The 12646-nt window shown below is 44.9% G+C and overlaps 1 protein-coding gene across 2 annotated transcripts in view; it reads left to right on the top strand.

Moving 5' to 3' along the window:
- The window catches only part of LOC112572255 (protein Wnt-16-like), a 59947-nt gene extending 47567 nt beyond the window's left edge, over positions 1-12380 (top strand). For both annotated transcript variants that reach the window (XM_025251837.1, XM_025251836.1), the window contains exon 4: positions 7879-12380. In XM_025251837.1, coding sequence (XP_025107622.1) covers positions 7879-8343 — 465 coding nt within the window. In that variant the 3' untranslated portion in view covers positions 8344-12380. The remainder of the gene's footprint in view (positions 1-7878) is intronic.
- Positions 12381-12646: the final 266 nt, after the last annotated feature.

Here is a 12646-nt window from a genome sequence, read left to right as displayed (position 1 = left end):
CTCATCATGTAAGACATTTTTTGTATGAAAAAATAATTTACAGACGTTCACGAAAGCCTAGAAATAAGGGGGTAAAGGTCATAAAGTTCTCAAGAGGTCACAGAGTACACGGCATAACTCTTCGGGAGGAAGATGCCCATAAAAAAACCTGGCGTGGACACCCACTACCTGGCCACAGCTACCTGGCGGTTCCGCGGATCAAACGGTGTCTCGTGAGATCTCGCCGCCGAGGTAGAAGAAAAAGACTAGCGGGTCATTAACTGTGGAATGACCGGATAAGGTTGTGGAAACGAGGCTCGCATGGGTACGTATCGCGACTGGCAACAATATTTTACGAGGCTGGTAGCCAAACGGAAGAACATGTCCGGACGAAAGGTCACGCGTGGTCCGAGCTCAAATCTCACATTATCTCGTCGGGGGGTCGGGGGGAGTGTCTGCGAAGCTTGTTTATTGGTTGGCATCGATGTGTTAGAACAGCGATGTTATCGGCACGTGGGCCATAAACTGTCCCACCGCATCCTTTGGAGTTCGAAGCGTGGTGACGAAGAGGATTGGTTGGGGGGAGAGAAGTGGAGGACTACGGAGAGGAGCTGGGGACAGACAACGATTGATACTGGCTGTAATATTGGTGACCCCAGAACGACCAAAACTGCAAGTACAAATATTGACCATTGACACAAATATTAACAACGAAAATAATTCTAAACATCACCTTTTCACCTTCCGGTGTTTAAATTGTTGCGCTCACCCCAAGATTGAATCCTTTTTTAGGGTTACAGCGGTCACGTGCATGTCATCCAGCAGACAAGTACCTAGGTAAAAAAAAAAGGAAAACAATTGGGTTCGTATTGGGGAGTGTCATCTGACCCCCCAGGGCAACCGGCCATTTTAGTAAATCTAGTTTTTTTCATAGCGCCATAAATGTTTTAAAGTGAATAATAAAAATATCGTAGAATTTGAGGGACAAGCAAGGACAGCCATTATGGGATAGACAGGACACATAAGAGTTCATGGCGGGTCAGACACGTATACTTCTCGTCGGCTGCCCGCGACCTTACTGGACGATTGTGGAGAATTATGTATGCACATGACCTTTAGCCCAAGCGGAGGGTAGGCCACTTCTGATGTCGGTGGTAGATAAGGTAGCGTTCTTCGACTCTGTCCGCTCATGAATAAATGTGTACCATAGATGTAGACACTCAGAGAATGCCACGAACTGATTCCCAACAGAAGACATCACCCAATCGTGGACTAGCATCCCCAAGAACGGCAGAGGACGGAGAATTTTGCGAGCCGACTAATGAACCGATGATGATCATGATGATGATGATGAAAAGGTAACAAAAATGTTTCTCAGAATGGACGCCAATGCGCCAACCACTCAACTCTCCACTTCCCCGCATCATCAAGGCTTGCAGGTAAACACCCAGCCCCTTCAGCCCCACACCCATTCGTTAAACAGTAAATGTCATGTTACAGACCCCTGACTCTTCACCTGCCTTATCCCCAACTGCTAGTTGCCTCCCTTGGCCAGAGCAAACAGCCATAGGGAACCGCGGGACGAGTTTGTCTCCCCGCTGCGAGCGTTTACTGTTCTGTCCTCGTTAGCATTCTAAAGGTGCACATTTGCCACTTTGATGACTCGATCCCCACTGTCCTCACCTCCAGCTGAACCACAGCTAAATGTTAACCCTTCGGATTCCGTGAGAGACCTGACAGGGCGATCGTGCGCTGTCCTGACTGTCACCTTTAGCCTTATAACTCGCGACATGAGCTGAGCAGCATCAACAGATATTTTCTGTACTCATCATCATTTTTATTATAAAATGCATTGGCAAAAGGATGCTCCTTACCAGATAAACACCATCCAGTGTGGGAGTACGGTTGGCAAATATGTACACAATGTTCAATGTGAGAGAAATGCGGATTCATGATTTTGTTTGTAGAGGGTGTAGATGTGACATGGAGACTACACATCAAACAATAAGTAGAGCTAATAGAGCCAAAAGTAAAGTGATTTATGTGTGAAACCTATCAGTTTTCCTTCTTTTTTTCGTGGATAAAACAGTCAGACTGTGAATAATAACAGAAAGCTTGAAAACCAGAATTGAAAGTCTCGACTACCACGAATGTAGAGATTATTAACCTATCTGCACTGAGTGGCCAGTCAAGTCGCCAAAACAACATCTGTCCATGGCATAATCATGTCTCCACTTTCTTTGTTGCTCAAATAGTACTACAGGTCAATAAAACAAACAATAAACCTCCGCTGTGCTTGACATAAACCTGTCTCCCTGTTTGTCCTTCTTGTTCTCCTGCAACATTCCGACCCAGTTCTTCTGTAACTGCTTTGTGAACGATTATATAACAGAGGACATTCACCTGTTGACAGACATTAAAGCCGAGCCCGAGTCAAGTAGGATTGCACTGACCTTAAATGTCCACTGCTGACGTCACAGTAACAGCAGCCAATGAGATAGCTTCGACCACATCAGGTGTTGTTTACCTTTGGGAACCAATTTTTTTCTGAAACCTAGGAAAGAACTGTGATGTTCATTGGCTTTATCTCGCTTCAGGAATATTTTTTTCTGTTTAGATTGAAACTAAGTGAATAACATGAACTAGCTTCGGATAGTGAAACAAATGGTAGATAAAAAAAAAGGTTAAGGAAAGGATGACGAGAATATATCCCTCACAAGTCACTAATGCGATGACCCGGAAGTGAACCCTAACCTTTCGTGCTTCTGAAGGGGATCCCTGCTGTTCCTCACAAAGATCACACCCATGTTTCCGGGAATCTGATCATAAACTCGCGAGCAAACGCGAGGCTTTATGTGCGGTTAGTGGTTTCCACGACATCCTCAACAGTTAGCAGCCAGAAGTGAGTCCAGAGCGCCAAGCAATGTTCGGGTGCACACTCTCAGACCGGATATTACCCAGTGCTTGAAAACTACATGCACCTCTATTTTACTCCTGAAGGGTTTGTCCAATGAGAAAATCGTGTTTAGAGGCTTGGGTTGTTTTTTTTTGTTTTGTTTTTTTCCGGTCACAAAATTTCTGCACAGATTCCGGCTTTTACCTGCAACCAGAGCACCAAGCTGTGCACCTCCCAAACACTCACCTCATCTCCCCCTTACCCCACCTGTTACAGCTCTGCTGACGACCTACATTTGTTTTCATCGCATGACCCTCTCCTTCTCTCTCTCTATTGGGAAAAGCGATGTCTTTGAAATGTTCACGCAGGTAAATCTGGATCAGGTGAGAGGACCAGGTGAGGCGGGTATGAAAGACTCTACCGTCTGTCCTCCTACACTAACCTGGCACTCTCGGGTAGAGCCACGTGAGGTACCGAGATTTCTTAGCTGGGATTCATGACAGGCATTGACAGTCGTTGGAGTGGTTCATCGAAACAAAATTTAATTTTTAAAACATTTTCAACAACAAGTATGAATACTGTTCACTGTCCCAGGGAGAAGAATCAAATTAATGCCTTCGCCAATGCTTTACAAACGGTTGTGATCCGTCCCCCAACCTTGTTTTTTATTTATTTTTTTTTTTTTGACAGACCTCCCGTGATATATTCACCTACCGTAACATTGTGTCAGGGCTCTTACACCATCCCTGATCTTTGTAGGGACGAGAAATAAACTTTTGATAATGAATACAGAAAAGAAAAAATCTTGGAAAAAAAGTAAGAATTTTTAAAACAAACCAACCAAACCAGAACAAATTCAAACTGACATCAGATCTCACAGGTTTCACAAACTGAAGATGCCTATCTTGTCGGCGGGTAAGTGTTTTGATGTCATTCCTGACAGCAATCGTTTTGTTTGCTTGCTTGTTCAGCGTCCCGTGCGGTTGCCACAAGGCCCAACAAAGACTTTTTCACAGCAACAGAAACCCGCGGAGAAACATACTTGCCCGACAGACCGCCACAAGACCTCAGCCCAAAGAATGAGCAGGGCATTCACAACACTTGACTGCTGGTTACAGAAATATGACAACTTACAACAACATCTCTCCCTCTTCGTCTGAGTTTCCAAACTCTAGTGTCAGACGACTTCAGTCAGCTGCTGGAATCTTGAAAAACAAGGGCGGGTGGTCACAGGCCAGACATACTTGCAGCTTCCATCAATTCTGTCAAAGAGGACATATCTTCAAACAAGTGTAAAGAATTTTTAAAATAAAACTTAGACAAATACAAATAAATATGAGTTAAAAAAAACGTCCACATTCAACAATGACATCTAGTCGCTCGTGGGTTTTGTTTACAGCTCCCTGTTATATGTGTAGTTAGTTTTGGTGCTAACATTAGCGATTAGCTCAGATGTTATTTGTTGCCCTGTTTAGGGATCTCATGTAATGTGGATAGCCGTTGGATAGCTCTCTATGCCTATTCAAAAGTCCTCCAGAGCACAAGTACTTGGCAGCAGGGATGTTCATTTGGTGAGAGGGTGTACAAGATCCGGTTCTAATGCTGGAGACTAGTTTTTCAACAAGTATATTTTATATACTATGAGAAATACTCTTGAGTTCGTAGTTGCCTTAAGGATGTCAGAGTTACCAGCGATTCGAGCGCCATCTGTAACGTTGACATCATGCGCGTGCTAAAAGTGTCTCGTGTCCTCATTGGCATTCAGACCTGTTCCCATCACTTCTTGATTGACTGTTGAAAGCGAGGGAGGAGATGAATCGTCGCCATCTCTCCCTGACGGCCTCCCTCCCACACAGACCAAGCTGCTCGTCATGGTGTCGATGTCAGGGGGAGACAAATCGCTGCCTTTCACCACGTGTCATCCTAATTTTGCCGCCATCATCGGCGTGGTTGACCTGGAGGTTCCCGCAGCGAGGACAGGGGGGCTCTTGCAACTGCTTCGCCGAGCACAAGGGCTGAGACATCAACCTCTCGACTCCGGGGCGAGCACGAAAAGCCGGGAAGGCAAGCTATGAAAGGGGAGGGAGAAGGGAGGGAACCGTTTCCTACGAATTGTGCCCCTTTTGTTCCGGCCTGTGTTGGCTTTCTATGGGTCGGGCGCTTGGGATGTGTCCCGGCGGGCCAGGACAAAACTCCGGCGATGGCAGACGACAGTGCGACAGTACAGACGACAAGGGACGATTCTTTCCGCTGGCCATTAGCGGCGACCCGCGCACCAAGTCGTTGCTACGGGAGACGCGTGACAAGATGGCGGGAATGTTGCTCCCATGCTGGGATTTTTAGCGCGTTCAGATTTCATGTCTCCTTCAGGGATTAGCCTCTCTCTCCCTCTTTATGTGTGAGTGTGTTTGTTGATCTGTTTACTTCCGTCAGTTTGTAACAAAGCTTCGACAACATGTAATCCACGCACGCGCAGATGATGACAGTAATTATGAAAGTAACAGAACAATTTCCAGTTTGTGTTGTTCTGTCACTTTATCCTAAACTCTTTTCCACCCTTGCATCCCGAGCTTTACTGAAGCGAGTGTTTAGGACAGCAATAAACATGGGCTGGTTTACGAACATGTCCTCTTCATAGCTCCCATTCCTTGACTATCTTGTCAGGTGAACAACGTGTTTGTCTATCTGTCCGTGTGATGGGTTGCGCGTGTGTGCGTGTATTAGAGATGACCGCCGCAAATAGCAATACTCGTAGACAAAATCGAAGCCATAAATCAGCCTGGACTGAAAAATGGTTTTTCTAGGTGTAAACAGCGCTCACTTCGGCGGCTCATTGATAATCGAAAATCCGCGTCTTGTGTCCAGTCCACATTTACGGCCCCAAGGGTTGTACTGGGCGATGGCTCTAGACTGGAGGAGAATGCCATCCATGAATCATCTAGATACTTTGGTGTACAGACACTGCCCACAAGGCGAGATAGATACTTGTGGTGTATAGTTTGCCTTTCGTTGTACCGATCTTCCTCCTTCTTTGTCTTTGGTTTGGTTGGTAAATGAATTTCAGTGAAGTTTAAAGCCAATGATTGTGGTTAAGCAGTTGTAAGGTTGCACTTACACCCCGGTTCATTTATAAACCTTTTAAGGTACTTTTTCCGTTTACCCTTCCCTCACTGTCTTCCATCTACGTGTTGTGAGCTGCACGGACGTTGGTCATTGCTGCTGGGGTCAGGAGGCCGACGACCAGTTGGCCATCAACTACAGCCACAGTCGCTGGCCACGGACGTTGGTTTTTATACACTTCTGCGGTCAGTGAACTGACAAATAACGGCGCACCCGGCATTTTATGAGGCGTGTCAGATCCTCGGGTACCGACTGACTGGCTATCAATCATCTCCTCACCCTGCTCGTCATGCCAGTCATCTCCTCACCCTGCTCGTCATGCCAGCTCACCTCGCTCCCCCTCGGTACAGGAGGAAAGCCTTGAATCCGTCTACAGTCTTTCCTCTCGTGATGAAAATAACTTGTTCAACATCATGCACAACAGTTTTCTGATGTCTGCCACAGGCCGGTCGGAGTAATGGTGTTCCGGAAACTCTTCATTTTCTCTGGGAACTTTTACTTCTTTTTTTCTTCGATTCTTTCCCATGGTCATATTTATTGAGGCGAAGATGTGGATACAACGGGACGTTCTGTGAAACAGAAGAAACTAGTACATGTGAATGAATCCCCAGCTCCTTAAAAATCGTGTAATCTGGGAGACAAAAACCCTTAAACAATAAACACACAAACCATGCACGTGTGGTGCGCGAGAGGAATCCTGAGTTTGTGAATGTTGTGTGTGTGTGTGTGTGTGCTTGTTGGTGTTGTCAAGAATAGAGGTGGACCTTTCCAAAATTACTCGACGGAAGATTTTTTCTCATTTTCGAAAACAGGGGGATGCCTCTCCAATGATTGCAGTCCCCTAAGTCACCTTTCTTTGGCAATGACGTGGACACCAAACCTTTTTTTCCAGCCTCCTGGTGTTTGTTCGATATCCCAAAATTTCTGCAGCTTTCTGAGCACCATCGTGATTTCTTCTAGCTTTAGCACTTCAGGACAAAGCCCATCATGGCCTAGGTCTTTGCCATTTTTACTATTTGTTATGCAAGATGACCTGTCACGCACGTCGGTCGCCGCACTCTGCTGCAGAGTGTGACCTGAAATGAAAGTTACGTGACGGCGGTGGGGGAAACTCAGACGCAGCAGGTTCTTATCACAACAAGCAGCTTGTCTACTTATCACTGGATGCGTGGGACGTGTGCGAGGAGACTGTCGGGGTTGTTGGGATCAAGAGCGAGCTTTTCTTACCCCATTAGCACAAAGATCGACTGTCTGACATTTACCCGGGTTTTCCCGGGTAGATCTTGTGACTTTTCTGGTGAACGCCTCCTCGATCACCTCCATTTCAGATAGGCGGGTGTGTAAAGATCAAGGCAACTTCTTGCATATCAGTGTATATAGACATTTATACACGTGGTAGACATAATACTCACGTGTGTGCGTGTCTGTGTTTTTCTCGCAACATATATCTACGATACAGAAACTATATATATATTGAGACATTATGTTAATGTTTATTGAAATACGAAATGCGTGTAGTGCGTCCGTACGTTTGTGTGTATGTGTGTGAGAGAGAGGGAGGGAGGGAGAGGGAGGGTATGTCTGCATGTCTACAAATGTTTGTCTGAAGCATGTGATCATTGAGTGCTAGTGTTAATTAGTGAATAAAACTGACCTTTTGTGTGACCTTTGCAAAACAATCGAACGAATTGAAGAACAAAAGAAAGAATGCGTGAGATAGGTCAAGAAAAAAACAAACGAAATAATCAAATATGGACGACCAACCAAACGAAAAAAATAGAAAGAAAATAAGAAACCAATAAACAGAGAAAGAAAAACAAGAAAAAGACAAGAAAGAGTCCATCCTGTTGATAAGATACTGCAGTCTCTTTCCTTTGTTGCAGGCCGTGGAAAACTTGATGCGCCTGCGCTGTCGCTGCCACGGCGTTTCCGGTTCCTGTGCGGTGAAGACGTGCTGGCGAGGGCTGCCGTCGTTCCACGAGGTGGGGCAGGCCCTGAAGGACTCTTACGAGAAGTCGGTGCGCCTGGCCCGCCGCTCGCCCAACCAGCTGCGACGCAAGGAGAAGTCCAAACGCCGCGTGCCGATCTCCTACGAGGAGTTGGTGTACGTCCATCGGTCGCCCAACTACTGCCGCCACAACCCCAAGCGCGGCATCCTGGGTACGCACGGCCGGGTGTGCAACCGCACGTCGCACGGCTCGGACAGTTGCGACCTGCTGTGCTGCGGACGGGGCTACAACACGCAGGTGGTGCGCTACGTGGAACGGTGTCACTGCAAGTTCCACTGGTGCTGCTACGTGGAGTGTAAGACGTGCGAGACCATGGTGGACTTCCACACGTGCAAATAGGACGGCGTGCGAACACGCTCACGTGCAGATAAGACGACGTGCGAATAACCTCCCTTGAGGAGAAGACGACGTGCAAATAACCTCGGGTGGCGACTAGGAGGGTGTGGCGAGAAGTTCACGTGCAACTAAGACGGCGTAAGGCGTGACCATCGTCTTTGACGTCCACGTCACCGTCACGTTGACCGCGCGAGGTCTCAGGCATTCAACAAGTTAAAAGAAATATAAAAAAGTACCAGAGAATACACAAGTGCAAGTACGTGGTCACGTCACGTGATCTAATCGATGGTCAGTGAGATTATTGACATTGAGTAACCCTTCCCTAGCACCACCATCCACAACAACCCACCAACCAGGGTTCATTGGGTGGCGGGTCACACAGTTCTATTTGTCTCAAATTTTTAAAAATTTAGTTCAGTTTCCTTGACCTGAAGTATATAGTTTTCTCAGCAGGTCTTCAATTCGTCCATCAGAGCTACACCCCTTTCCTCCGTGCTCTTCAAATCCGCTACGTAAGTATATTCAACGAGATTGACCTCCTCTACAAAAGGTTCAAACTTCAAAAAGGATGGGTAGTGGAGTGGTGGTGTGCGAGGGGGAGGATTCAATTCCAAGAGAAACAAACACAAAAAAATGTTTTAGGTGGATTCTTCACAACATCGCTCATGGCAACCCAAAATAAACACACAAAACCCCAAGAAATACAAACATCCACACCAGACTTTCTATACGTAAGGACGAGAGATGTTACACCCACCTCAGACAAAAGAAAGCAGAGCATGCGAAGAACGAGTGGCCTAGATAGGCGAGCCCGAGGCGAGGCATAACTCACACCAGAAGACAGACTTACGAGCACGGCTTACACAGAGGCTGCAGTTTATGGGGCAGCCATGATGAGGCGGCTGCCTTTGATCTGCGTCATTACAGGTGCATTGTCGTGCCTTTTTCTCACACTCCGCTGCTGCAGTCATTTAGTTACCATTTTTTTGAAGTAGAAGAAGAAAAAGACTTGAAAAGCAGGGCCTGGTGCAGTTTCCCCCTTTTCTTGACTCGCCGACAAGGCCGTAGTATGCAAACTGGTACCCAGGGTGAAAATGGTACCGAGGGTGAATATGGTACCCAGGGTGCCTGTATCACGGAGTCCCTGCGAAGTGTAGAGCTGGAGTGGACAGCTGGACAACGGGGGCACTAAATGACAAAATACCAATGGTAGCCTCTTAGAAGCTCCTCGGTCTTGCTGTCTCCTGTTCACTGGATTTACAAGAAAAGGACTCAATTGTAGTTTTCAGACATTCACTGTCACTGATAGCTGTGTAACTGCTACTCCCTCTAGTTTCCCCAGTGTATGTGTGTTGCAGAACATCTCACAAGATAATCTGATAATGAAAAAAGATAATGTGTTATACACCTTTAATACCCTGAATAATCTTTTAATCTATAATCACTTTTTTCAACAACTTCCGTTAAAAAAAAAACTTAGTCATCTTCGATTTAAAATTCTAGTAGCTTATTTATATTATAAACAAATATGTGAAACATATATACATACATTTTTGCAATAAGCAGTAAAATGTTTAGTTTGTAATACAGCTGTAACTATCCAATTCAGAAAAAAATTAAGTATAGCATAGGAGAAGTCATGTTGAAGAAGTAACAAATTTTATAAAATCGCCAGAAAGTAGGGAGGGACCCTCACAAAAAGGTGCAAGACAAAAAAAGTGAAAGGTATTTGTCAAATATATACGTTCAGCCCACCCCCAACACAATGGTGGTGAAAGTTAATGTATGTTTGTGCAAGGCTGTCTAAGTGAACATTTCATGTGAGTGATTGCTTGCATACAGGTGTGTATGCAGGTGTGTGCCTAGGTCAGCGCGCGATTGAGCTTCATAATGAAATAATGTAGCATTTTTAATAGCTGAAATCTCGTTTCCCGCTTTCTTGGCTCGGTCCTTCACGAAGTAGCCAAACTGTCCTTTCTTTTGATATTTTTTATCGCCAGTCATTTAACTATGCAACAGCCAGCGGAGGAATACCACACGGAGGGGAAAGTTTTTTCCTCTTTCATTCCGATTAATTTGCCAGTCCGTGCTGCTTCTAATGTCACCTGCTGTGACTATGAGGCCCTGCACAGGATGACTGTCATGTGACTCCTGCTATGACGTAATCCAAGAGGACACATTGTGAGTCCTTTTTTGAACAAATTGACTCACCTGTGAGCAATAATCTAAAATCTCTCTTAAAAAACGTTTTGTGCAGACCCACAGAATTGTCAACGATTTAGCGATCGTGAGGGGGGGAATAAAGGGGAACAAAAGTACAAGAGGAAATGTGCTTCATCACGAAACGTGTTTCAACGTGAAACGTGCTTCAACACAAAACATGTTTCAAAGTGAAACGTGGTTGTTGTAAGATCAGCGAGTAGCTCTGTCTTTACAGATGGCTGCAGATGCATTTGTAATTCTGAAGGACAAAAGTCGTCTGGACCATAATGACCACAAACCTCCGATTCAGTTTTATTGTCGTCTTTGCAGTCACGCTTTTCTTTTGATGACGAAAGCGTTGATGTATGTATGTTTTTTTGCATTTACACTGTGGTTTGTAAGGAAACGTGTTCTGACTGGTTAAGTATTGTAAATAGCTTTAGTTTTAGGCTGCCTGTTAAGCCTCAGTGCCCAAAGGTGGCACACACGGGTAGAAAGTGGTCGAAATGAACAAAAAATGTTTTTTTGCTGGTGCAACAGCGGCAGACGATGGATGGACCTCGATGGACGAGTCCAAGTCTTCGCGAAGTGAACCAGAGACTGTCCTCTTAAAGAGGGCAATGATGCTGTGTGGAAAGCTTTGCTGTTGTGGTGGGTGTTGATGGCGTTGTCACTCTCTCCCACAGAGAAAGCAGATATATAGTAAATCACACACTGTCTAGTTTTGTCACGAATGCTCGATTTGATCAATATTATCAACTGATGTATAATCGTCAATTATTTATCTTGGAAATGTCGGTGGTTTCATCAGGGCGATATTTCGTGTGTATCGGAACTTGGAGTTAATGTACCTTGCAAGTACCAATTCAAAAAGAATTTCAGAACTGTTCGCGACACCCTGAACTCTCTGATGACTTCGTCCTTTGGCCATACTTGGCTCTGATCTGAATTTTTAGTGGCTTGTTACAACTCCCCAAACCCTGCTTTTCAATTCAAAAACCGTTTCATGGAATGATTCCTGAGATCAGCACATTTACATGCAGCAGGTGAACCACTCCTTCGATTTCGTCTCTGAGTGTGATAAAGATTTTAGTTATATAAAGCTTCCTCTGTTTTTGTTATGATTACATTCTTAGCCGAATTGGCTGTTTTATTTGTCCTATCTCCATTCGCAGAGAATATATATATAAAGATATAAAGCATGGATGAAATAGCTCTTCAGGTTTTCATGTTAGGACATTAATAACTAGATTAGAAGAATTTCCATCAACAGGAGATATCCGCCATCTTGTGAAGTATGTATATAATTGTTGTTTCAAATAGCATTACTAAATTAATTCTCTAAACTAGCTCCCGTTAGTCCGTGAACTTCAACCTCTTGTAATCCACATTGTCCACACCTGGGGTGGAGCTGTTGCAGCACTGATGTAACTGTCACTTCTTCGGTAAAGCTTTCTTGTGATCGGTTTGTCGTCATCTGTGATGTTGGTCTTGATGTGAGTAACAGTGTTTGTCGACTGGGCAACAAGAGCTGGCCTCGTTCTAAGGGCCATGTTGAGGTCAGGGACGATGGTTTGAAATGAAAACGGTTTGCAAGAGGGTTTGTGCGTGAGACAGGAACTGAGCGTGTCCATAGAGCAGTTGGAGAGCACGTGCTTTTATTCAGCCAATCATGTTCATCGGATATTTCTACGTGTTACAAACTGACAGAGGTGGCAAAAAACAGAAAGAAAGGTTGTGTTTCCTTACCAAACTTTTCTATTCAATGGCGTGAATCTTACTTTTAACTGTCTCCAACCAACTTTATTTCGATCTATTCAGATCATATTCAAATCGAAAAAAAAACTCTAATCCTTTTTTAAATTTCCTAATTTTAAAGGTGTTGTGTGCAGTCTGCTTCCGATATTGTTATTCATGACAACAGCAGTTATTTCACAAATCATATTCGCATCTGGTGGAAATATTTTCTATCCCCAGTGTGTATTCACTGGATTAGCAGAGTTGTCGCACCTGCTGTCGATGATTCAGGTGTATAAGAAAGCGTGTGTTGTGTCACACCATGACAGTTCGCCCACCTTGTCCCCATCTTTGACAGCACAACCGG

The sequence above is a fragment of the Pomacea canaliculata genome, linkage group LG9 (genome assembly GCF_003073045.1).
Source record: "Pomacea canaliculata isolate SZHN2017 linkage group LG9, ASM307304v1, whole genome shotgun sequence".
NCBI lineage: Eukaryota > Metazoa > Mollusca > Gastropoda > Architaenioglossa > Ampullariidae > Pomacea > Pomacea canaliculata.
Note: the sequence above shows the minus strand (reverse complement) of the source record. Positions and strands in the feature narration are given on the sequence as shown.